Source organism: Canis lupus, chromosome 12 (genome assembly GCF_048164855.1).
Source record: "Canis lupus baileyi chromosome 12, mCanLup2.hap1, whole genome shotgun sequence".
Lineage (NCBI taxonomy): Eukaryota > Metazoa > Chordata > Mammalia > Carnivora > Canidae > Canis > Canis lupus.
The window spans coordinates 12,325,595-12,353,181 of record NC_132849.1 but is presented as its reverse complement, the minus strand read 5'-3'; the positions used below and the strand labels follow the sequence as shown (position 1 = coordinate 12,353,181).

The 27,587-nt window shown below is 34.3% G+C and overlaps 1 protein-coding gene across 3 annotated transcripts in view; it reads left to right on the top strand.

Annotated features, from left to right (window-relative positions):
• The window catches only part of SYCP1 (synaptonemal complex protein 1), a 144,876-nt gene that overhangs the window by 94,796 nt on the left and 22,493 nt on the right, over window positions 1-27,587 (top strand). For 2 of the 3 annotated variants that reach the window (XM_072769666.1, XM_072769667.1), the window contains exons 30-33: window positions 2,668-2,847; window positions 7,462-7,605; window positions 17,009-17,101; window positions 17,220-17,725. In XM_072769666.1, coding sequence (XP_072625767.1) covers window positions 2,668-2,847; window positions 7,462-7,605; window positions 17,009-17,101; window positions 17,220-17,357 — 555 coding nt within the window. In that variant the 3' untranslated portion in view covers window positions 17,358-17,725. Of the gene's footprint in view, window positions 1-2,667; window positions 2,848-7,461; window positions 7,606-17,008; window positions 17,102-17,219; window positions 17,726-27,587 lie in introns of those variants that run through there. The other variant, XM_072769668.1, reaches the window with a different exon arrangement.

The following is a 27,587-nucleotide window of genomic DNA, read 5'->3' as shown; positions in this document are numbered from 1 at the left end:
GGTGCAAGAGGCCTAGCTTTTGGCCATGTCTCAGCTCTTAACATTCCTTCCTCTCTCTAGCTGAATCATTTCTAGCTTTTGATTTAAAGTGAGAGATGGATAACTCTTTTTCTCTTACGAGTGCATGAAGATTGGCCTAATTTCAGTTTTGTTGTGCCTCAGAGAATAGGGAGGCTTAAAGACAGGGAGAGAGATGGGGAATGGTAGGTCAGTGGAGCAATCAGAACACACACAACACTTAGGTTAAGTTTGCCATCTTATATGGGTGTGGTTCATGGTGCCCCCAAACAATTACAATAGTAACATCAAAGGTCACTAATAATGGATTACCATAGCAAATATAATAATCCAGCAGTTTGAAATATTATAAGGACTACCAAAATATGACACAAAGTGACACAAGTGGCATTGAGTAAATGCTTTTGGAAAAATGGTGCTGATAGACTTGCCTGAGTCAGAGTTGTCACAAACCTTCCAATTTGCAAAAAAATAAAAACACCAAAAAACATACAGAATCTGTAAAGTGCAATAAAGTGAAATACAATAAAATATTCTTGTAACATTCATAGAAGAATGTAACTCATAGGAAAGTACATTTCCATGACTTATAATGAAGAGGTCTATTTCAGTGTTCTAGAATGGGAGTGCATTTTCTTTCAAATGTTAAATTCCCAGACTTGGCCACAAGGTGGTGTAGTTGTCATTCTCAGTCCTTTCAGGAGAGAAAAATTTGTCCCTGAAAACAGTTATATTTTGGAGATTCTGAGGATGACTCCTGGTGAACTTAGAGAGCAGAAAAAGTTTGCTTTCATCAAAATTGTGTTATCAACTATAATGTAGAAATATATAGGCCTTCCTAAACAGGAATATAGGATACAAAAAATACAGCTGTGTAAAGTAATGCTCCCAAAATTTATACCTGCTGGAAAAAAGATGGTGAAGTGAGATGACTAGAACTGGGCAGAAATGTACACATCATCTCATTTTTAGTCCCTTCATCATACAGATGCATAAATTCAGGCCTAGGGATGCTTGAAAATTTACTTAATATCATCCAACAAGATATTATGAGATCCAAGAGAAAAGAGCATATTACTTGACTCCTGGTCCTATGGTTGTTTGTGTACACACGAGTGCGCACGCACACACACACACACACAGTTAACATACAGTGTTACATAAGTTCAGGTGTACAGCATAGTGATTCAATAAGTTTGTACGTTATACTGTGTTCATCGCAAATGTAGATACTGTATGTCCTGTTTAATTGGTATTACAATATCATTGACTTTTCTCCTTATGCTGTGCCTCTTGTTCCCATGATTTATTAATTCCCTAACTGAAACCTTGTTTTTACCACATCCCTTCATCTATTTTGCCTATCCTTCCCCCATCTGACAAACATCAATTTGTCCTGTGCATTTATAGGTCTGCTTATGCTTTTTGTTTGTTTATTCACTTGTTTTTTGGGATTCCACATATGAGTGAAATCATATGGTACTTGTTTTTGTCAGTCTGATTTATTTCACTTAGCATAATTATGCCCTCTAGGTCTATCCATGGTGTCTCAGATGGCACAATGTCATCCTTTATTACAGTTGTGTTATATTCCTCTTGTGTGTAGGTACCATATCTTCCTTATCCATTTGTCCATCAATCAGTCCAGTGTTTTTATAGCACATGTGGTCACCTCTTAATCTTGCATCCTGTACTCTCCTAACTTAAATTTACTGCATATTTAACCACTGAACTTTTGAAAATAGCCCTTTGTGTGTATGTGTGTGTGATTGTGTGTTTGTGCATGCACTCTTGTTTTTTCTTGTAATTGCCATGATTGTATTCATGGAGATGGTGGTGACCAAAGGAAGTGATAAAATTAGAAAGCAGCTAGCACAATTCCACCAAAGCAGTTATTATGAACTCTTACTAGAAAGATAGGTCAGGCGCTGAAAAGAAGATACATATAAAGATAGAAAGAAAATGGAAGAAATTGAGTTCAAGTAAAGTCCTAAGTATTTAGAGTAAATTTGTAATTTGTTTATCTTCAGAATTGAAGAAAGTAGTTATTTTTTTCCTCCTGGAAAAAGTTTCTGATTCTTTACTTTTACAATTTTTCTTCTCTATTTTTCTTTTCTCCTCCTCCTCCTCCTCCTCCTCCTCCTCCTCCTTCTTCCTTCTTTCTTCCTCCTCCTCCTCTTCCTCCTCTTCTTCTTCTTTTTTTTTTTTTGTGAGGAGTAAGGCTGGTGGATAGGAAAGGGCTGATATTTTTATAGATGAGAGAGGAAATATGAAAGCATAAAAGAGAATGGATACAAATAAGAATAAAATAAACTGCCCTCTGGTTTTTAGGCTATTGTAATGAACCACAAAGAAAGGCTTTTTGCCACCAGGAATAGAGATTTGTCTTCAGCAGATCCTCAGCTTTTGGTTGGTTAGAGAATTGAGACGTTTTATTTATTTTCATAGCAGCTCTGTGAAGACAGACAGATACCATTTTCATCTTAAGTGGAAAAATAAAGTGGCAAGGGTAATTTATTCAAAGTTATTAATTATTAATAAATTTGAGGATAAATTCTAGTTTATTCCAGTGTTATTTCTACTAATTGGTACACTTTAATTAAAATGACATGTAGTGATGATTTTATTCCCTTTTGTTGTTCAATACAGAAAACACAGACACCTTTATTGAAAACACCTGAAACTCATTATTGGAAATTTGATTCTAAAGCAGCTCCTTCACAAAATGTATCTCAAAACTTCACATCAGCTGACCATAGCAAATCCAAAGATAAGAGAGACTATTCGTGGACACCGACTAAAAGTACTTTATCTACACCATTGCCAAAGGTTGGTTGCTAAAATTTCTAGGAAGGTCATAATATTTTTAGTTAAAAAGTAAGGTTCTGCTATCATATACCATATATCTGGAATCACACATATAAATATAAAACCAATTCAATCTTGTGAAATTTTTTTTTGTATCACTGTCCTCAACTGAATGACATTTTGAGTAGATTCCATAACTTTCTGTCATTCACCAGATGGCATTCCCTGATGTGAGAAATCTGGTTCTTAACATTTTTCAGTATCACCCCAGTTACTTTGTATTATCTTCCTGCTAGAGTCCTTTACTTAGCAGTCAGCCCTTGGTGGATCAGGTGCCACCAACAAGAAGGCTCAGTTACTAGCTACCTTCCACATATCCACTTAATCCATGGGGAATTCATTCAACCTTTGCATGCTAAATAGCAGTACAGAATACTCTATTTCTGACCCCATGTCCTGCCACCCATCTCTCTCTCATTTCTTTTTATTCTAAGCTATCCAGACAGGCACAAAGAGATAAAATTTCTTTTTTATTTTTTTTATTTTTTTATTTTTTTTTATTTTTTATTGGTGTTCAATTTACTAACATACAGAATAACACCCAGTGCCCGTCACCCATTCACTCCCACCCCCCGCCCTCCTCCCCTTCTACCACCCCTAGTTCGTTTCCCAGAGTTAGCAGTCTTTACGTTCTGTCTCCCTTTCTGATATTTCCCACACATTTCTTCTCCCTTCCCTTATATTCCCTTTCACTATTATTTATATTCCCCAAATGAATGAGAACATATAATGTTTGTCCTTCTCCGACTGACTTACTTCACTCAGCATAATACCCTCCAGTTCCATCCACGTTGAAGCAAATGGTGGGGATTTGTCATTTCTAATAGCTGAGTAATATTCCATTGTATACATAAACCACATCTTCTTTATCCATTCATCTTTCGTTGGACACCGAGGCTCCTTCCACAGTTTGGCTATCGTGGCCATTGCTGCTATAAAATTTCTTCCTTAGTTTATATCTATTGAGGGAATGAGATGCCAGTCCTTCTTGAAGGTCTATTTTTTGTAAGGCCGCTGTTAAGGGTTATCTCCTCATTTGCGTTGGAAATTGAAGGGAAAAATATTTTGACCTCTCTATTCCTCTAACCTGAAATTTCATGCGTTCCCCTCCTAGTTTCCTTAAAATAACTGGGGAAAAAAGGTGTTTGGTGATTGTAGGGCCAGTTTAACCACCTTTTAATAAGCCCTAGAGAAGGATCTGGCTTTAATCATAGGTTGCTTTCTTTAGAATATGGGTTATTAGCATTTTTTTCCATAGCTTTGTGCTCCAGTTGACAATTTCAGAGCAAAAGGAAGAGTCTCTCTCACATCCTGTTACATATACAATATTATCCACACTATGGAAATTATGAAGATTAGTAAACTACATAGCTTTGAGAGGCTTTGATATAAAATTATTTTTTATATTTATATTATTCAGATTATGAAGTGATCTCTATATGGAATGACTTTACTTAAAAAACTTTATATTGAAATATATGTAAGAAAAATGCACAGCTCTTAATTATACAACTCGATGATTCTTTACAAACTAAACATGACTTTGTAACCAGCATTCAGATTAAAACACATGTTACTGTCACTCCTGAAGATTTTCTTGTGCCCCTTTTAATCACTAGTTTCTCCCCCAAGACCCAACTACTGTCCCAACTCTAATAGATGTATCAGTTTTTGCATTTTCCCCATTTTTGCATTTTCTATACAGAGAATCATTTTTGTTTTTAGTTTTTTCACTTAATATTTATGTTTGTGGGACTCACTATCCATATTGTTGCTTGAAGTTGTAGATTTTCTGTTTATATTTCTATATAGTATTCCATTGTGTGATGTGCCACAGTTTACTTATTTATTGTATTGTTAGTGGACTTTTGGGTACTTTCCTGACTGGATTTTTATGCATAGTCTTGCTATAAAAAGTCTAATATTTGACATATATGTTGGGTATGTCTTTAGGAATGAAATTGGTGGGTTATAAGGTTATGCATAATATGTTCCATCTTAATAGATAGTGCCTGAGCTGTTTTTTACTGCTGTTTTTTACTGTGATACAAAACATATGGGGTTCTTTTTTCCTATGCCAGTTCTCTGATTTTCCAGACAACAACTAGTTGTCCTAAAATTTGATTAAATTCTGATAGTATTTGGAGTTAATATAGACCCCACAGGTTAAGGGCTCAGTCCCACAATACTGCTTCCACTTCACACACCAGGCATAACCTTGGTTTGCCACTTGTACTACTGACCAACTGGCTCTAAATTGGGGGTTCCTATAACCCTCCTCCCCAGGTTTGCTGATTTGCTAGAATGATTCACAGAACTCAGGAAGTTCATTTACTTACTAGTTCATTTACTTACTATTAACAGTTTATCATAAAGAATACAACTCAAGAACCGTCAAATGGTAAAGATGAATAGGGCAAGGTGTAAGGAAAGGGGTACAGAACTTTCATGCCTTCTTCAGGAGTGCCACCCTTCCAGTGCCTCTATGTGTTTGCCCACATGGAAACTCTCAGAACCTCATTCATTTAGGGGTTTTTATGGAGGTTTCATTACCCACCATGATTGGTTAAATCATTGGCCATTGGTGATTAACTCAATCTCCAACCCCTCTTCCCTCCCGAGGAGGTCAAGGGGTATAGCTGAAAGGTTACAAACTTCTAATCAAGCCTTAGTTTTTCTGGTGACCGCCATTATCCTGAAGTTATCTAGGAGCCGCTTACTGCCAGTTATTTCATTAGCCTTAATTCTGGTCCAGTTGAAAGGAGCTTTTTTTTTTTTTAAATTTTTTTTTAATTTATGGTAGTCACACACACACACACACACACACACACACACACACACACACAGGCAGAGACACAGGCAGAGGGAGAAACAGGCTCCATGCACCGGGAGCCTGGCGTGGGATTCGATCCTGGGTCTCCAGGATCGCGCCCTGGGCCAAAGGCAGGTGCTAAATGGCTGCGCCACCCAGGGATCCCGAAAGGAGCTTATTTTGAATAACAGAAGACTCATGTTACATTACTGGGGACAAAACCAAATATTGTACCAAAAGATGCTCTGATCACCCCATCACTCAGGAAATTACACAGGTTTTAGAAGTTGTTTCAGGAACCAGGGACAAAGACTAAACATATATTTCTCATTGTATCATACTGCCAATCATGTTTTTCTTTTTTAAAAAATTGCACCAGTTTACAGCCTAGCTAGCAGTGAGTGAGTATTCTAGTTGTTCCACATCCTTGCCACCACATGGTGTTTTTTAACTTTTTGATTTTAGCTGTTCTCATGGGTGTGGTGACCCCATGAGCATTTTTTTTAAAAGAGCATTTTTTTACCATAATTTTAAATTCACAGATAAGTTGCAAAGGTAGTACAGAGAATTCCTTTATATCTGTCACCCAGTTTTCCACATTGTTAACACCTTCATTACCATTTGTTGAAACTAAGAAACATACATTGGCACATTACTGTTAACAAAACTTTAGATTTTATTTGATTTTTCCAATGTCAGAGCTTTTCAAAGCCTCTATGGATGTCTCATTTCCCACCTGTTCTTTTGAACTTTTTGGTTAGTCTATCATTTGCCCTCTTAAAATCATTGCCTCCTGGAGCTGCAAAGTTAAAACATTTGCCTGTAATTGTTTTGACAAATGCTGTGCTGTATTCCACACCAAGGAGAAAGCTCTTTGAACTGAATGAGCTCTAAGTCAGTTTAAATACAGACAGCCTTGTCAGTGAGGTCTTTCAGGGGCCACTAGACAGTTAATGACAACTTTTTGGGAATAAAGCTTTGAAAGAGCTCTCAATTCTGTTCTTCTCTGTCTAGTGGCTCTCAGGCTGGACCAGGACTGTGGGATATTATTTTTTGAGGATAACATAGAAAACCGGGGCTGGGATGAAGAAAAGTTAAGATACCACAAAACTTAATGTTCTTTCAGGGGTTCAGCCATTAAAAAAAAGAAGCAGCACTATAGTTTGTGGCAAGCTTTTGGTTAATTTTCAGAGTTCTAAAAAAGCTGACTTTGACCATTTTACTAGTATTTTTATTGCTTTATGGAAGAGCAAATTTTTGGAGTACCTTACTCTGCCGTTTTTTGCTGATGTCACTGATCTAACTCTTTAAAGGTACTTTTTAAAAAAAATTATAAGACTTACAGGATAATATGGAATACTAAACACTTACTAATGTGAATTACTTTATGAACAAAATATAAGCATACCTATTTTCTCATAAATCAGTATTTTTGTAGAGAGAGCAAAGCTCATTCAGTTCTTTGGTCTTAAGTCCCTCTTTTCTTAAGTTTGTTGACTGCTAAAGCTAGAGAGCCCCTCTACCCCCTCTCTCATGCCATTATTTTCCTTAGTCAGTTGAAGGGAAGGACAAAGAAAATGTCCAATATTATAATTTGTTTGAAGAAAGAAGTTTTAGTATCAAAAATATCTGAATGAAATTCTTATCAAAAATCTCTCTATACATCCCATTAATAATGATGACTTATTTATTACTAAAGATTCAACTTATATTTATCAATAATATAGGGTTTGATGTGATAATATGTTTTTATTTTTGGATAGGCATATACTGTGAAGACACCAACGAAACTAAAAATTCAGCAAAGAGAAAGCAAGAATGTACCCACTGAAGAAAGTAATAAAAAGAGAAAAATGGTCTTTGAGTTTGATATTAATTCGGATAGCTCAGAAGCTACTGATCTTTTGGTAAAAAAACTACAAATCAGTATTTATTACTTGTTTATATAATTTTTATACATTTTTTGATGTATATATATGATGTATGCACATAGTATCTACCATTGCAATATTAAAACATAATAGAGCTCTATAACTCAGAACTCTATGCTTGTGCATTTTGGAGAAGTAGGGTTCAAAGAATCTAACTTCAGAAAACAGCATTGTGAAATACTTGATGTAACATAATTGACACACGAGATGATGAAATCATTTTGTTTTCCAGCAGAGTGGTATAAAGGAGTTTTTACCACGTTTTCTTTTTCTTTTTTGTTTTTAAGGAAGGTTAGGTGAATCTTGCAAATAACCAAATTTGTTATTTAGGGCCCTTCTTGATTTTGTGTATTATTCATGTTCCTTATTTTATATCACTTATTGATTGAAATCTATATCCAGTTATTGGTTGACAAGTATAACATTTCTATCATTCTTGAAGAGTTAATGTATTAAAGATGAGTTGTTTAAGGAAGATATTTCCCCTAGCAGTTTATATTACTAATTATGCCGTCATGAGTGTATCCACACATACCAGTATTTTCTAAAGTTATAATACTGATTTATTGAGAATAATTAAATTTAGATTAATTCTAAAACAAACCTCATCACACAAAATGAAGCAATATACCAAAGAGTCTTAGTTACAAAATTCCAGTTAAAGGCACTTGTTTGTTTCATTATTGCCACTTATAGCTTTTGAGATCCTTCAAGCTTTTTTACTGCTTTGGGACTCTCTATTTTCATTTATTCTGGAATAATGAGTAGCTGAAGTCTTAAAACATGAATTATTGAAGTTAACATCCTTACTTAAGTACCTCTTTGTTTTATAGATGACGATTAATATTTTAATATTTTAATGATTAAAACTGTGAACCAAGCACTGTTGCAAAGATTACATACATTATTTCTTAGAACAATCTCATGTTAGAAATATACAGTGTTGCTATTCTCGTTTTACAGATTAGGAAACTGAGTCACAGAGGTACCTTGCCCAAGATCATAGCTAGTAAGTCACGGAACCAAAATTTGAACACAGATAGTTTAGCTCCATAGACTATGTAAGTCATTATACATAATAACTGCTAGCTCAAACTGAAGTCCAGATATACAAAAATTTAAAGAGAATTAGTAGAAAGATTATGAGCTCTGGAATTAGTCTAGTGTTGGAATCCATACTATTTTTCTAGCAGTGTGGATTTAGTCTAGTTTCTTAGCTGATATGAGATTCAGATTGATTCATGATTTCATTTTTAAATGGAGCATCACAACTTTGTGACACAATAAACATACTACAGTATTATATAAGTATGCACAATTATTTATACTTGCCTAAAAAGACATTTCACAGTCTATTTGATTATAATTATCACTTGAAGTTACTATTTTTGTAATTTTCTTATTGTTGCATATAAATGTTGGTGAACATCCAAATAATTTTAAAATTAGATTAAAAAATAGATTGTCTAGAGTGACCTTACAGAAGATGGTGGAGTATGAAATACCATGAATTTATTTCTTTACCTATACAGCAGTTGTACTTCAGAAATTGTCTAAAGTGATTATTTTGGAACTCTGGAGACTGTTTGGATTCTTGCAACTTCCAAGGTTGAAACTTAGTAAATTATAGTTAATTTTGGTCAATTTCAGCCTTAAGAATGTTAGTGACTGCCTCTCATTCAATCCATAGCTCTATTGTTGGCAGCCATGCTCATGTCTTGCTGTAGCCAGGGTGAGAAATAAGGATTTTTTTCTCTGAATATCAAGACTCAGTGTTTTTTATTATCATTGCTACTTCTCATCATTGTGCAGGCACAGAAACTGGCTACCATTATTTCAACCCACACTGGCTGAAAGCGTCTCACAGAGGATTTAAATGAACTGTACCTGGTTTTCTTTTTTTCACTTTTCTTCTTTGGAGGACCAGGCATTTTAAGAATTAGGACATTCAAGAGCAATCACATTTCTGGGGTATTTAAAACCATTGCACATGCCCAGGGAAAGACAGGCTCAAAAAAAAAATAACTGAGAAGATCTCAAAATTTTAATCCAGGCTGATCCATGGCACAGAAACTTATACTACATAAAGCAAAACAAAACTAAATCACTACAGCAAATCCTGGGGAAAGGGAAGAATCTGATTTGTAGTATCCAGTTAGAAGATTCATATCTAGTTCCAACCACCAAAAAAATCACAAGGTATACAAAGAAGGAAAGCATAGCAAAACAAGTCAACAAAAATGTCTCTGAAGAAGCCCCAGTGTTGAACTTACAGGACAAATATTTCAAAATTGTCTTAAAGATGCTGAAAGAGCTAAAGGAAGACAGACAAAGAAGAATGATGTATGACTAAAATGAGAATATCGATGAAGAGAAATTATAAAAAGAACCAAAAAGAAATTAAGTTGAAAGTACAATAACAAATGAAAAGTTCATTAGAGAATTTTAAAAGATTTGTGTAAGCAGAAGAAAGAATTGATGAAATAGGACAATTGAAATTATTTTGAGTTTGAGTAAAGAAGAGAAAAAAAAAAGAATGAAAAGTGAACAGGCAGCCTGAGACGTGTGGGACATTATCAAACAGACCAATATATGCTTTGTGGGAGTCCCAGAAAAAGAGAGGGGGTAAAAAGGAAGAAAGAATATTTGAAGAAATAATACTTCTCATATTTTGATGGAGGAAATGAATCTACAAGTCCAAGAAGCTCAGTGAATTCTAAGTAGGATTAAATCAAATAGACTTACACACATTATAATCAAACTGTTTAAAGACAAAGACAAAGAATCTTGAAAATAGTGAGAGTCAACTCACTGCAGATGAGGTACTCTTAATAAAATTATCAGCTGATTTCTCACTGAGAAACCTTGGAAGCCAGAAGGTGGTAGTTTTCCATATCCAAGGTGCTGAAAAAAACTGAAATTATCAACTGAGAATTTGATATATGCTAAAAGTGTTCTTAAGAAATGGGGGAGAAAATAAGACCTTGCTAGATCAACAAAAGCTGAGGGAGTTACCACTAGAACCGCTTTTTAAGAAATGTTAAAGGGAATTGTTCAGGTCGAAGTGAAAGGATGCTAGCCAGTAACTCAAATCCATATGAAGAAATAGAGGATCTCTGAAAAAAAATATGTGGGAAATTACAAAAGCTAGTATTATAATTTGGTTTGTAACCTCACTTTTTATTTTCTACAGGATTTAAAAGTAATACATTAAAATGGCTAATCTGTGTTACTTGGCACCCAATATATAAAGATGTAATTTGTGACATCAATAATAGAAAAGGGCCATGAAGTCATATAAAAGCAGAATTATTATAGGCTATTGAAGTAAAGCTGTAAATTAAAATTAGGTTGTTAATAACATTAGGATGTTAAATGTAATCTCCATAGTAACTACACAAAGAAATCTGTAGAATAGGAAATATGGAGGGAATAAAAATATTTCACTACCAAAAAAATCACCTAACCACAAAAGAAGATAGTAACAGAGAAAATGAGAAACAACAAACAAACCTATAAGGCATATAGAAAACAAAAAGCAAATAAGAAGTTAATCTCTATCAGTAATTACTTTAAATGTAAATAGATTACATTGTCCAATTAACATAGGTTTATAGAATTTATTTTTATTTTATTTTGAATTGATTTTAAAGAATATACTATAATACATATAATGCTGTCTAAAAGAGACTCAGAGCCAAAGACACTAATTGAAAGTGAACTGTTGGAAAAAGATACTCCATGCAAATAGTAACCATAAAAGATCTGGGATGTCTATACTATGACCAACAAAATAGACTTTAAATCAAAAAGTTCAAGAGGCAAAGAAAGACATTATTAATAGATATTCTTTAGGAGAAACCATATAGACCACAAAACAAGTCTTAACGGATTATTTTAAATTTAAACTTTAGTTAATACACAGTGCAATTCAGTGATCCAACCACTTAAATGCAACACCCAGTGCTCATCCCAACAAATGCCTTCTTTAATACCCATCTAGCCCATCCCCACTCACTTTCTTTCATCAACTCTCAGTTCTCTTTTGTTGAGTATCTTATGGTTTGTTACCCTCTCTCCTTTTTTTCTTTTCCCCCTTCCCATATGTTCATCTATTTCCTTTCTTAAATTCCACATATGAGTGAGATCATGTGGTATTTGTCTTTCTCTGACTGACATTTCACTTAGCATAATACACTCTAGCTCCATCCATGCCATTGCAAATGGCAAGATTTCATTCTTTTTGATGGCTGAGTAATATTCCAGTGTGTGTGCATGCATGTGTGTATACACCATATCTTTATCCATTCATCCATCAGTCGAAGGATATTTGGGCTCCCTCCATAGTTTGGGTATTGTTGATACTGCTGCTGTAAACATCAGGGTGCATGTACTCTTTCAAATCTGTATTTTTGTGTCCTTTGGGTAATACCTAGTAGTGTAATTGTTGAGTCATAGGGTAGTTCTATTTTTAACTTTTTGAGGAACCTCCATACTGTTCTCCAGAGTGGCTGCACCAGTATGCATTCTCGCCAATGGTGCAAGATGGTTCCCCTTTCTCTGCATCCTTACCAACACCTGTTACTTCTTGTGTTAATTTTAGCCATTCTGACTGGTGTGTGGTGGTATCTTTTGTGGTTTAGATTTGTATTTCCCTTCTGAGGAGTGACATTTTCATGTGTCTGTTATGCATCTGGATGTCTTCTTTGGAAAAGAGTCTATTCATGTCTTCTGCCTATTTCTTAACTGGATTATTTATTTTTTGGATGTTGTATAAGTTTTTTATAGATTGTGGATACTAACCCTTTATCAGATATGTCATTTGAAAGTATCTCATCCCATTTCATAGGCTGCCTTAAAGTTTTGTTGTTTCCTTCACTGTGCAGAAGCTTTTTATCTTGATGAAGTTCCAATAGTTTGTTTTACTTTTGTTTCTCTTGTCTCTGGTGACATGTCTAGTAAGAAGTCACTATGACTGAGGTCAAGAGGTTTCTCCCTGTGTTCTCCTCTAGGATTGATGGTTTTCTGTCTCACATTTTGGTCTCTGAATATATTTTTGTGTATGGTGTAAGAAAGTGGTTCTGTTTCATTCTTTTGCATGTTCTGTCCAGTTTTCCTAACACTGTTTGTTGAAGATACTATCTTTTTTCCATTGTTAAAAGACATCATACAGAGCATCTTCTCTGACTATAATGGGTTGAAATTAGAAATCATGGAGTAAGGAAATTAGAAAATTCACAAATTCATGTAAATTAACACTTTTATTTTTTAAATATTTATTTATTTTAGAGAGAGTGTGAGGAAAGGAGGAGAGGGAGAGAGAGAATCTCAAGCAAACTCTCCACTGAGTTCAGAACCTGATATGGGGCTTGACCCTGAGATCATGACCTGGGCTGAAATCAAGAGTCAGATGCTAACCGAGCCACCCAGGTGCCCCAAAATTAACACACTTTTAATCAACCAGTAGATCAAATAAGAAATCACAAAGGAAATTAAGACTCATATAAATAAAAATGAAAACACAATATACCAAAATTTATTTGTTACAGCAAAAACAATACTCAGAAGGAAATTTGTAGCTCTAAATTCCTACATTAAAAAAGATCTCAAATCAATAACTTAAACTTTATAGAGCTAGAGAAGGGAGCAAACTCAAAGTGAGCAGGAGGAAGGAAATAATAAAGATTCATGGGGAGATAAATTAGAGAATAGAAAACAATAGAAAAAAATCAATGAAACCAAAATTTATTTGAAAAGATTAAATAGTGGACAAATCTTTAGCTAGACTAACAAGAAGATGTAAATAACTAGAATTAGAAATGAAAAGTGGGTATATTATTACTAATCACTCACATAAAAAGAAAATAGTTTGTTTACTATATGCCAACAAATTTTAGAACCTAGGAGAAATGGACAAATGGGTAAAATCCCTGAAACACATGAATTAAACTGACTCAAGAAGAAATAGAAAACCTCAAGAGGTCTAACTATAGTAATTGCAGAATTGGACTTAGTAATCAAAAATGTCTCAACAAAGAAAAGTCCTGGGCCAGATAGCTTCATTGATGGATTGTATAAAACATTTGAGGACATAACCTTCTCAGACTTCAAAAATTTGAAGAGAGAACTCTTGATAACTCATTTTATGAGGCTAACACTACCTTGATACCAAAGCAAGATAAAGACATTACTATGAAAGAAAATTAAAGGTTATTATCCTTTCTGAATGTCTAACAAAATATTAGCAAGTCAAATTCCACATCATATGAAAGTGCTATGAGTTTTATCTAAGTGTGATTTATCTAAGAAATGCCAGGCTGGTTCAATAGAAGAGAATCAGTGTAATATATCACATTAATATAATGAAGGGGGAAAAATCACATATGATCATTTCATTTGGTACAGAAAAGGCATTTGACAACATCCAACATTTTTTCATTTTAGAAACTATTATAGAGCTAAGAATAGAGGGGTAGTTCCTCAGCATGATAAAAGGTACTTAGGAAAACCCACAACTTAACATCATACTCAATGGTGAAAGATTGAAAGTTTCCCCCTTAGATTAAGAATGTGACATGGGAGGGCAGCCTGGGTGGCTCAGCAGTTTAGCGCTGCTTTCAGCCTAGGGTATGATCCTGGAGACCCAGGATTGAGTCCCACATCATGCTCCCTGCATGGAGCCTGCTTCTTCTTCTGCCTCTCTCTCTCTCTCTCTCTCTCTCTCTCTCTCTCTCTTCCTCTGTCTCTCATGAATAAAGAAATATTTTAAAAAATGTGACATGGGTGTCCACTTTCACCACTGCTAGTCAACATTGTAGTGGAAGTTCTAGCAGGAACTATTAGGCTATTAGACAAAAACAAAGGGGGGGGAGGGAGGAAAAAGAAAGCAGGCATACAAATGGGAATGAGGTAAAACTATTTGCAGATGCCATGATTCTATCCTATCCATGATTCTATCCTATCCACTGAAAATCACAAAGATCACAAGAAGGCTATTTATTAGAGCTAATAAAAAGTTCATTTGAACTTAGCAGTGTGGAAGGGCATAAGAACACATGACATTGATTATGGTTTTATACATCAGCAGTGATTAATCCAAAAGGAAATTAAGAAAAAATTAAGAAAACAATCCATATACAGTATCATCTAAGCAAATATTTAGGAGCAGATCTAACCAAGAAGGTGAAACATTGAAATACAATGAAAACTACAAAACATTGCTGAAGGAAATTAAAGAAGACCTAACGAAATAGGAAAAAATTGTTTATGGATGTTAAGTCTTTAGCATGTTAAGATATCAATACTACCCAAAGCAGTCTGCAAATTCAGTGCAATCTCTATCAAAATTCCAACAGCCTTTTGGCAGAAATGGAAAATCTGTTACTAAAATTCATATGGAATTGCAAGGGTCCCCAAATTGCTAAAACAGTTTTGAAAAAGAAAGGCAATGTTGGAGGACTCCTGATTCTTGACTTTGAAACTTTCCAGAAGCTAGTAATTTAAACAGATTAGTACTAGGTTAAGGACAGATACATAGACCAGTGGAGTACAGTAGCCTAGAAATAAATTCTCACATATGTAGTTAATTAATTTTGGTAAGAGTGCCAAGGCCATTCAGCAGGGGCAAAAGACGTTTTTGTTTTGTTTTGTTTTGTTTTTTTGTTTTTTGTTTTTTTAAACAAATGGTGTTAGAACTGGATATTCACATGCAAAAGAATAAAGTTAGACTCTTACTTTACATAGAAAAACTGACTCAAAATGGATCAAAAACCAAAACTTAAGGCTAAAACTATGATACTCTTAGAAGCAAATATTGGGGAAATTTTCATGACATCAAATTTAGCAAGGGCCTCATGGGTATGACACCAAAAGCACCGACAAGAAAAGAGAAAACTGATAAGTTTGACTTCAAAACTAAGAATTTTTGTGAATCAAAGGACACTATTAAGAAAGGAGAAAGACCAGCTCAAGAATGGTAGAAATATTTCCATATCATATATCTGAAAAGGGATAAATGTCCAGAATACATAGGGAACTCTCATAACTCAGCAATGAAAAACATACAACCCAATTTAAAAATGAGCAAAGGACATGAATTGACATTTCTCCAAAGAGGATATACAAATGGCTAATAAACACATGAAAAGATGAATGTTACAGAGTTATAAGGATAAAGTTTTGTTTTAAATTGGGTTAATTTGTTATTTTTAAATGGGCAGTCATTAACGAATAATAAATTACTGTGCACTGAGTAAAATTTTAATAGCTTTTAAGATGATTTTAAAATAATTTTTCTAAGCAGATCAGTTGGTACATACTGGTTCTGAGTATATTTGAAAAGGCAGCTCTTTAGGTTTTTTTAAATTTATTTTTTTTAAAGATTTTATTTATTCATGAGAGAAAGAGAGAGAGAGAGAGGCTCCATGCAGAGAGCCCGATGTGAGACCTGATCCCGGGACTGTAGAATCACACCCTGGGCCAAAGGCAGACGCTCAACCACTGAGCCACCCAGGTGTCCCAAAAGGCATTCTTTATGACGTACTGAATTCTGCTGAAATCTTAGAATTCATGAAAATCTGTTTCAATATTTTTATTCATGTACCTCTGTAAATGTGACATTAGTGAGCAGGAAAAGATAATGTGAACTGATTGCTTACCAGACCAAATCTGTGTAGCATATTCATTAAAAGAATGGATTTCTAGAGCCTGCTTTCCTAGATTTGAATCCTGGCTCCACTCTTAACTAGCTGTATTATTTTAGGCAAATTACTTAACATTTCTTTGTCTCAGTTCTTCACCTTCAAAGTGGTGATAATGTATACTTATTCCATGAAATTATCTTGAGGATTAAAACTAATTAAAATATGCAAAGTGCTTAAAACAATGCCTAATATAGAAAGTAGTAAATAAATGTTAGCTATTATTATTTGGGGGGAATTATAATACTCATAAATTGATAGTTGATAACATTATAATTTTTATAAGCTTATAACTGCTTATTTTAAGGCCAAAGTGTGAGTTTGAGTAAGTAGGCTAGGGGGAAAGGGATGGTAAAGTAGTAGTATAAAGACTGAAACTGAACTAGAAAACAGTAGAAAAGTACTATTCATAGATATCGTGTATCTCATATGACCTTTCAGGAATATAGTTAATAGAATCTAAATCTATGTCCTTGTTTGGCATGTCGAGTATTTATTTTGTCATTGTCTTCAATTTTTCTTCTTTTTTCTCTCTTCTTTTTCCTCTCTCCTCCCTTTTCTCACCTCCTTTCTTTCCCCCTTCCCTTTCTCATCTTTCTCCTCCTCTCTGTGATATGTAGGCAAAATTTTAATATTAGTGATGACAGACTCCAAATTATTCTTTTGTATTTTTCTTTAAGAGCATGGTTTCAGAAGAAGAGACATTGAAAAAATTATACAAGAATAATAATTATCCAACAACTTCTCATCTTTGTGTCAGGACACCAAAAAAGGTAGGGCTTTTTAAAGGTAGTTTTTAATTTTTACTTCAGAAAGAAAATTTCAAAAGCTGGACTTTATCTTTTAAATTAGACATATTTTGATTTGATTTGATTTGATTTTGTATTCAAGACCCCTTCATCTCTAACAACCCCTGGATCTACGCTGAAGTTTGGAGCGATGAGGAAAATGCGGGAAGATCGTTGGGCTGTAATTGCTAAAATGGATAGGAAAAAAAAACTAAAGGATGCAGAAAAGCTATTTGTTTAATTTCAGAAAATCAGTGTGATTAAGGAACCTAATAACATCAAATTTATAGTTAATTAAAATTTTTTTATTTTCTGAAGAACCATTTTCTGACATTGAGACTTTTTTATATTTGCATAATTTGTTCCTTATGATTTTTATGTTTTGGCGTAAATTACCACATGTTACCCGAAAACTTGTAATTCTACTTAGGTAATAAGATGATTGTTTTGTTTTTTATCTTTTCTTCTATTCATGGAAACTGTTTTAGCTAAGTTTTCAAATTTGTGAAGTTATCCATTGAATGCTAGGAGCATATTGAGATTTACTCTTTATTCTTTACTATTAAAATATTTTGGATGCAAATAAATGCTTTTCATTGATTCTGTAAAGTCATCTGAATCTGATCATAATTTGATATTTATTTTTAAAATCTTAAGGTCATTTTAATGAGGCTTCACAGTTCTTTTTTTTTAAGATTTATTTATTTATTTATTTATTTATTTATTTATTTATTTATTTATTTATTTATGAGAGAGAGAGAGAGGCAGAGACACAGGAGGAGGGAGAAGCAGGCTCCATGCTGGGAGCCCGACATGGGACTCAATCCTGGGACTCCAAAATTGCGCCCTGGGCCAAAGGCAGGCGCTAAACCACTGAGCCACCCAGGGATCCCATGAGCTGCCCAGGGATCCCGAGGCTTCACAGTTCTTAAGCAGCTTTATCTATTTATAAAATTGACACATGGCTTTTAGCTGTAGCAAAAAAAGGCTATACCAGTACGGCTTCCTAATGTTATTTATTCAACACTCATTAAGTAAATATTGAGTGCCCACTAAGAGTCAAGCACTGTTTTAGATACTGGCGATACGACAGTGAACAAAACAGAGAAATAAACCCTCTTGTTCTTCTAGAGTTTACGTTTTAGTGAGGGAAATAGGCAATAAATAAATATAACTGGAGATGGTTTTAGGACTTCCAGCTTCTGATATCTTCATTGAAAATTGATAATTAGTCTCCTTAGCAAGATTTTTAAGAGGATTATTAGTCTTGATAATGTGATATTTCATATTTTAGCTATATATTTTCAAATGTTTTTAAATAAAACAAGACTAGTGTGTTAAGGTAATGCTGCTTCTCTGGCTGATCATTTGTCAACTTTTCACTTCTCAAAAGTCCAACATAAATGTTCCTAATTAGTGAGTAGCATTCCCGTCAGTGATTCAGGAAACCTGGCTCCCTCCAACTTTTAGTTCTGCCTCATTCAACAGCTGGCTTCCAAGGTTGCTGCAACAGGGGAAACACCAAAAAGATTTGCTGACATATTGGCCTAAAATAAGGATGATGTGAGGAAAAGAGAAGGTGCAAAGTTGGGTCTCAAAGTTCTGTTTTGAGATATGTAATATTGGTGCTATGTAATAATTGAGATATCTTAAGATATCTAAGTGGAGCAGTTAAATGGGTCTTTGAACAAATGAATCTGGAGTTCTCCAGAAGGGTCATTATTTAGTAATCATTGGCATATATATGCCATCTAAAGCATAGGACTGTTCTTGCTGATCTTCTGGAAAAGGGACCTGTTGTGTTGATTCTCAGGGTCTGCCCAAGGGAGAATTGCACCGCTCTTGCCAGGGGATAACTAATCTGGTGATGAACATTAAGGAGGGCATGTGATGTAATGGGCGCTGGGTATTATATAAGACTGATGAATCACTGACCTCTACCTCTGAAACCAATAATACATTATATGTTAATTAACTGAATTTAAATAAAATTAAAATAAAGCATAGTACTGAATGCACTCTTTTTATGGATAGGAGTGTGTAGTTATAGAAAAGAGTTGATACTGAGCCTTGTGATACTGGAACATTTAAAAGTAAAATAATAAAGGAGTTGCTGCAAAGACTAAGGAGGAGAGACGTGAAATATAAGGGGATCATGGAAACTTAAAGAATAAAGTGATTCAAGAAGGGGATATTCTGTGTCAAATTCTTCTGAGTGGCAATACCTGAAAGCATAAATATTTGGATTTAGGATTATCTATATGATATACAATCTCTGCTCTCAATGACTTGATGTCCAGTAGCAAATATAAATGTGTAAACAAATGAATCACTTACAATGTAAGTAGTTCAGGAGTATGTAAATGTAAGAGATACAGAGACCTGAAAGATAATCTCATGTCTTGGTTTCCAAGAAGGCCTTCTAGAAGAGATGAGTTTTGGACATGAATAAGAATAAGCACCTGGGTGGCTTAGTTGATTGGGCAACCGACTCTTGTTTTCTGCTCCAGTCATGAGCTCAGGATCATGAAATTGAGCCCTGTGGCAGGCTCTGCCCTGAGCATGGAGCCTGCTTGAGATTCTCTCTCTCCGTCTCCTCCTCCCCATCCGCTTGCATGTTTGCTCACCCTCTCTCTTAAAAAAAATGTTATTGATGTATAAGAAGGATGAGAAAATTAAGACAGAAGAAATAGCAATCTTTAGAAAGCTCATTAAAGGTAAATTGGAACAGGGTGAAGCTATTGCAGCAATTGGAAGAGACCAGGTGGTAGATGGGAAAATTTTAGACTAAAAATTTAAGTTCCAGACTTTTAGATTATATCTAATACCTAGCCTAAGAAATATACCCATAATTTTGTCACGTTAGTGATAATAAAATGTCTCCCGCTTCATGTAAATGTAAATTCATGATGTCAAAGAACAACCTGCTTTGGTTGATAATAAAGGTTAGAAATAAATTATTTATAATTCAGGCAACCTGAATTCAGTATAATTAATAGTCCACAGGCTATAGAAGTACATCCAGAACCTTAATCAGTGGCAGGTCAGCTCTGGGTTAGAAATAGGAAATAAACAGGAGACAGATAAGCCTTAACATTAAGTTATGAAATCATAGGGTTTAGTACTGAAGGGAACTGAAAAGATTCAATTTCAACAGATCAGTAATTTGAGGCCTATGAAAGCAATCAAAAAGAAAAGATTTGAAAAATGACTTGATTTCTATATGCATACACATAATTTATATCAGTACATAAATATAATCATATAAAATCTTAGTACCCTCTTTTTTTCCCTTTTGCTTTTATCCTCACCCTCTTTCTTCCCCTCTCTACACACATCAGGGTCCCCCCCTAGGCCAAATCCCTCTCTCCTAGGGGAAAAAAATCCTTTCTTCTTTTTCTCAATAGCGGATGAAAATAATAAATATTTAATTGCATTTTTTTTACATATGCATGCACGTATGCACACAAGATTCTCTAGTCATGGTTAATTTACAAAAATGAGATATACTTTTCAGAATCTAACATTTCTCAGTCTCGCATGAAAATCTCTCTAACGATATATTTCCAATGCATTCTTTTAAATGGTTGTAGTAATATTTCATGGATGAACCATAATTCAGCTATTTATTAAATAAAATGTGGTAGAGATTCTTATGATCACCTATACCTAGTTCTTTTCTTCTCTTCTGGGCACGTGAAAAGATTGTATTTCCATTCCCATCATGGCGAGCCTATATGATAAGTTCTGGCCAATGAAGTTAGGTAGAACTGTTGTGCATTAATTATTTCTGTGCCAGAGTATTTGATTAGTAGTGTGAGACCTATCACACTCTTCTCCTGCTGTAGCAATTTGTGACATTACAGTTGATGAAATTCCTGTCATACTATATCTATGAATGAAAACTACATAGAATAAAATTTACCCATTAACTTACCATGGTCAGGTAGTATGAATAAGAAGACTTTGCAGTGTTAAGCCCCTGAGAGTTTGGAGTTGTCTATGATTGTTGGCATAACCTACTCTATCTTAACTCTTATAATGTGCATTCTCTTTGTTTCCATTTTTTCTGCACTGTGAACAATGCTAATATTAGTGTTTTTATTTCTGTAAATTATTAACCTTGGAATTGATGGGCCTACAGAAATGTATATTAAAATTTTTAATAGATGTCTAGGAGTGATAGTAAAAGTATGTAATCATTGGTATGGAAATGTATATTAAATGTATAAATCATTATGTAATTAAAAGTTGAAAATATATTCTGTGACACAAATGGATTTACATAGTAAACATTATTCTCTTATAAAAGTGCTAACCAAGAGATATAAACTATAATATAAATTGTCTAATTATTCTAATAATTTCCAAATTATTTTTTAATTTTTAAAAAGTATTGTTGTGTTACTTGCTTGAGGTGGCTGTTAAAAGAAGCCTCTCCCTGATTTATGATTTGGCAAATGTATTAATTTTTTTCTAATGACTTCTCCAGTAAATTGATAGTCATTAAATGACCTAGTCTCAGTAAGTAGAGAATTTCTCTTTTCACTAACAATATTTTTAATAGTGCTCAGTCCTTTATCAGCTTATACTAAATTAACAACTATTACATTAAAAATTTTCTAGCCCTTATAATAATATCTGAGATTTTTGTATATCTGTTTATCAGCTGAATCACAATTATAGTTTATTAGATTATCATGTTTACTTAAGTCAAAATGAATTCTTCAGGCCAGGCTGCATGTTATATGTGTCAGTACACACACACACACACACACACACACAGTTTGTTTTTTGGGGCCTGACTGAATTTGGAACCCTAGCATTGCCATTCAGTTCATGTTGTGAATAATAACCTCTGTGTAGCTGTGCTTTTAGGTCTATAAAATGATACTTATAACTAGCAAAAATGAGCTAATAGACATTTTGAAAAGTGTCTAGCACAAAGCAAGTGCTAATCATGGTTAGCTCTCATTTTAATTAATAAAACCAGTCTTATGAATGCCCAAGACGGGTGGGCTTTTAATGGATTTGACTCACCATATGAAGGTGAAAATTCAACAGGGACAGTGAAAAAGGAAGACCTATACTCTAGAAGTTTCCTAGTCCATATTGGCCAGTGGACACTACTCCAACCTCAGAAGCCTCTTTCCTGTCCTGGGAATACCTGAAATGTCAGCAGAACCCATATTACCAGACTGGTGCCTGCAGTCATTATTACCACACACCTGCTTCTCCCAAGTTAACTTGGAGGTTACAGTTGCATAGTGTATTTTTCTCCAGCCTTTTATTTTCAACCTATGTGTATCTCTATAGGTAAGGTGTTACTTGTATATGGAATACTTGATTGTTTCATCTAATCTGAGAATCTTGCGTTGTAATTTTGAATGTTTAAACCATTTACACTTAATTATTGATGTTGGGTTTAAGCTGTGCTATTTACTATTTGTTTTATTTGTTTATTCTTTTTGTTTCTATTTTTAATTGGTTTTTATTGTCATTTCATTTTATCTTCATTGATTTTTTAAAAAATTAATAGATTTTATTTTTTAGAGTAATTTTAAGTGCACAGCAAAATTCAAAGTATGAAAATTTCCTATATACACATGCTTCCCACACATGCGTAGTCTTCCTCTCTATCAATAATCTTGTTCCAGACTAGTACATTTGTTAAAATTGTTGAATGATTATCAATACATCATTATTATCTGAAGCCCATAGTTTACACAAGAGTTAACTCTTGATATACATTTTATGGGTTTTCACAAATGTATAATGACAGATACCTATTATTACAGTATCATACAAAATATGTTCACTGCCCTAAAAATTCTGTGCTCTGCTCATTCATCCCTCCCTTCCCTCAATCTCTGATAACCCTGATATGTATTTTTAAATCAAAGTGTAGTTGACATTCAATATTAGTTTGAGGTGTATCAAATAGAGATTCAATATTTATATGCATTACAAAGTGATCACCATGATAAATCTAGCAACCATCTGTCACCACACAAAGTTGTTAAATATATTAAATATATGTTAAATATGTTAAATATATTTAACTATTTAACTATATTCTGTATTCTCTATATTTTATTCCCATGTCTTATGTGTTATAAATGAAAGTTTGTACCTTTTAATATCCTTACCTTATTTCCGCACCCCTCCCTTCTGGTAGTCACCAGATTTTTCTCTGTATCTATAAATCTATTTCTGTTTTGTTTTTTTTTCTTTTAACATTTAAGTGAAATCATAATGATATTTATTCCTCTGTAACTTAATTCACTTAGCATAATACCCTCGAGGTCTGCCCGTGTTGTCACAAATGGCAAGATCTCTATGATTGGGTAATAGTCCATTGTTTGTACTTTTTTTATGTATATATCTTTTTCTTTCAAAAGACTAACTTTATTTAACATACATTGTTTTATTAGTTTTAGGTGTAAAATAGTGATTCAGCAATTCCTTACATCACTGGGTGCTCATCATAACAAGTGCACTCCATAATCCTTATCACCTATTTAACCTGTCCCACCCATCTCCCATCTGGTAACCATCAGTTTGTTCTCTATAGTTAAGAGTCTATTTCTTGGTTTCTTTCTCTTATTTCCTCTTTGTTCATTCATTTCATAAATTCCACATACGAGTGAAATCATATGGTATTTTTCCATAGTGGCTGCACCAGTTTACATTCCCATCAACAGTGTAGAAGAGTTCTTTTTCCCACATTTTTGCCAACATTTGTTTCTTGTTGATTCTGACAGGTGTGAGGTAATATCTCATAGTAGTTTTAATTTGCATTTCCCTGATGATGAGTGATGTTGAACATCTTTTCATGTCTGTTGGCCATCTGTATGTTATCTTTGGAGAAATGTCTGTTCATGTCTTCTGCCTATTTTTAAATTAGATTATTTGATTTTTTGGGGGGGGTGTTGAGTCATAAGTTCTTTATATATTTTGGATATTGACCCTTTATCAGATATGTTATTTGCAGATGTCTTCTCCCATTCTGTAGGCTACCTTTAGTTTTGTTGATTGTTTCCTTGGCTGTGCAGAAGCTTTTTAGTTTGATTAAGTCCCAATAGTTTATTTTTGCTTGCTTCAGGAGACCTAACTAGAAAAAAAGTTGCAAGGGCCAATGTCAAAGAAGTTACTGCCCATGCTTTCTTCTATGCTTACAGGTCTCACATTGAGGTCTTTAATTCCTTGGTGTAAGAAAGTGGTCCAGTTTCTCTTTGCATATTTCTGTTCTAGGTGCATATTTCAGCTCTGTGATATAACTTGAAGTCCAGAATTGTGATGCCTTCAACTTGCTTTTCTTTTTCAAGAATGCTTTAGTTATTCGAGGTCTTTTGTGGTTCCATACAAATTTTGGGATTGTTAGTTTTAGTTCTGTGAAAAACGCTGTTGGTATTTTGGTAGAAATTGCATTAAATATGTATATTGCTTTGTATAGTATTGACATGTTAACACTATTTGTTCTTCCAATCGATAAGAATGGAAGTATTTCCATTTCCTTGTGTGGTCTTCAATTTCTTTTTTTTTTCATTTTCATTTTCTTTCTTTCTTTCTTTCTTTTTCTTTCTTTCTATTTCTTTCATCCATGTTTTTTAGTTTTCAGAGTACAAGTCTTTCACCTCTTTGGTTAGGTTTATTCCTGGGTATCTTTTATTTCTGGTTCAATTAAAAATGGGTTTGTTTTCTGCTGCTTCATTAGTGTGTAGAAATGCAACTGCTTTCTGTACATTGATTTGTATCCTGTGACTCTACTGAATTCATTTATGAGTTGTAGTAGTTTTTTTGGTGGAATCTTTAGGGTTTTCTATAAACAGTATCATGTCATCTGCAAATAGAATTTTATTTCTTTCTTCATTACTGATTTGAATGCCTTTTATTTCTTTTCGTTGTCTGATTGCTGTGGTTAGGACTTCAGTACTATGTTGAATAAAAGTGATGAGAGTGGATCCTTGTCTTGTTCCTTACTTTAGGGGGAAAGCTCTCAATTTTTTCCCCATTGAGGATAATGTTAGCTGTGGGTTTTTCATATATGGCCTTTACTATGTTTAGGTATGTTTCCTTTAAGTCGACTTTGTCAAGGATTTTTATCGTGAATGGATGTACTTTTTTGTGCTCTAATTTTTATTATTTCCTTCCTTTACTGGTTTTAGGTTTTGTTTGTTCTTTTTCTAGCTTCTTTGGGGGTAAGGTTGGTTCATTTATTTGAGATTTTTCTTGCTGCTTGAAGTAGGCCGGTATTGCTATAAACTTCCCTCTTAGAACCATTTTTTGCATCCCAGAGATTTTGAATGATTGTGTTTTCTTTTTCATTTGTTTCCTTGTACTTTTTAATTTCTTCTCTTATTTCCCAATTGATCCTTTCATTGTTTAGTTGCATGTTTTTTAACCTCCATGTATTTGTGGCCTTTCCAATTCTTTTTCTTGTGGTTGACTTCTAGTTTCAAAGCATCGTGGTTAGAAAGATGCATGGTGTGACTTTGATTTTTGAATTTCTGGAGGCTTTGTCGTGGGCTAATATGTGATTTATTCTGGAGAATATTCTGTGTGCACTTACAGAATGTGTATTCTGCTGTTTTAGGATAAAACATTCTCTGACTCTGTTAAGTCCATCTGGTCCAGTGTGTCTCTCAAAGCCATTGTTTCCTTGTTGATTTTCTGTTTAGATGACCTGCCCATTGATGTAATTGGGATGTTAAAGTCCCCTACTATTATTGTATTATTTTTGATTAGTTCCTTTCAATTTTCTATTAACTGTTTTGTATACTTGGGTGCTCTTACATTGTGTGCATAAATATTTACAATTGCTAGATCCTTCCTGTTGGATTGTTCCATTTATTTTTTTAAATTTTTATTTATTTATTTATGATAGTCACAGAGAGAGAGAGAGAGAGAGAGAGAGGCAGAGACACAGGCAGAGGGAGAAGCAGGCTCCATGCACCGGGAGCCCGACGTGGGACTTGATCCCGGGTCTCCAGGATTGCGCCCTGGGCCAAAGGCAGGCGCCAAACCGCGGCGCCACCCAGGGATCCCGGTACTTGTTTTTTTTATCTATTCTTCACTCTGTGTCTTTTGATGGAGCATTTATTCCATTTACATGCAGAGTAATTATTGATAGTTATGTATTGTCATTTTATTGTTTTGTGGTTGTGAGATTTTCTCTGATCCTTTCTTTCTTTCATTGCTGATTTTCTTTAGTGATATATTTGGCTTTCTTTCTCTTTATTATTTCACATTTATTAGTGAGATTTTAAAAAAGATTTTATTTATTTATTCATGAGAGACATACAGAGGCAGAGACACATGTGTGGCAGAGGGAGAAGCAGGCTCCCTGTGGGGGCCCAATGCGGGCGGGACTTGATCCCAGAACTCTGGATTCACGCCTTGAGCCAAAGACAGACATTCAACCACTGAGCCACTCTGTTGTCCCTATTAGTGGTTTTTGATAGGTGGTTGCCATTAGGTTTGTATATAACCTCTTCTGCATATAGCAGTCTATATTAAGTTGATTGTTTAAGTTGGAACCCGTTCCTTACTTATCCCCACGTTTTATGTATGCGTTGTCGTATTTTACATTCTTTTATTTTGTGAATGCCATGGCTGATTTTTTTTACAGAATATTTTTTTATTCCTTTTGTGTTTCCTACCTTTATACTGTCACTTTTGTTATCTCCTTTCCACGCAGAGACCCCCCTTAATATTTTTGGCAAGGTGTTTCGTGGTCATGAATTCCCATATTTTTTGTTTGTCTGGGAAACTCTTTATGTCCTTCTATTCTGAATGATAGCCTTACTGGATAGAGTAATCTTGGCTGCAGATTTTTTTCCCATTCAGCATATTGAATATATCATGCCAGTCCCTCCTGGTTTGCCATATATCTTTGGAGAGATCTGCAGCTAGCCTATGGGTCTTCCCTTGTAAGTTAGGGACTTCTTTTGTCTTGCTGCTTTAAGATTGTTTTCTTTATTGCTCTATTTTGCAAATTTAATTATAATATGTCTTGGGGTTGGTCTGTTTTTGTTGATATTGCTGGGAGTTCTATGTGCCTCCTGGATCTGGATGCTGTTTTCTTCCCCAGATTAGGGAAGTTTCCAGCTATTATTTTCTGTTCCTTTTTCTCCTTCCTTCTCCTCCTCCTCCTCTTCCTCCTCCTCCTCCTCTCCTCTTTCTCCCTCTTCTCCTCCGATAATACTGATGTTATTATGTTTGATGGACTCACTGCGTTCCCTATATTTGTTCTTGTGTTCCATAGTTTCTTTTTCTCGTTTGTTCAGCTTCATTTTCCATTTTTTAATTTTAATTTTTTAATTTTCCGTTTTTAATCTTTTATATCACTCATTTGTTCCTTTGCTTCTTCCATCCTTGTGTTTATTGCATCAAGTCTGTTTTAAATCTAAGTTATTATATTTTTCATTTCTGACTTTTTTTTAGCTCTTGTACTAACTCTGTAATGAAG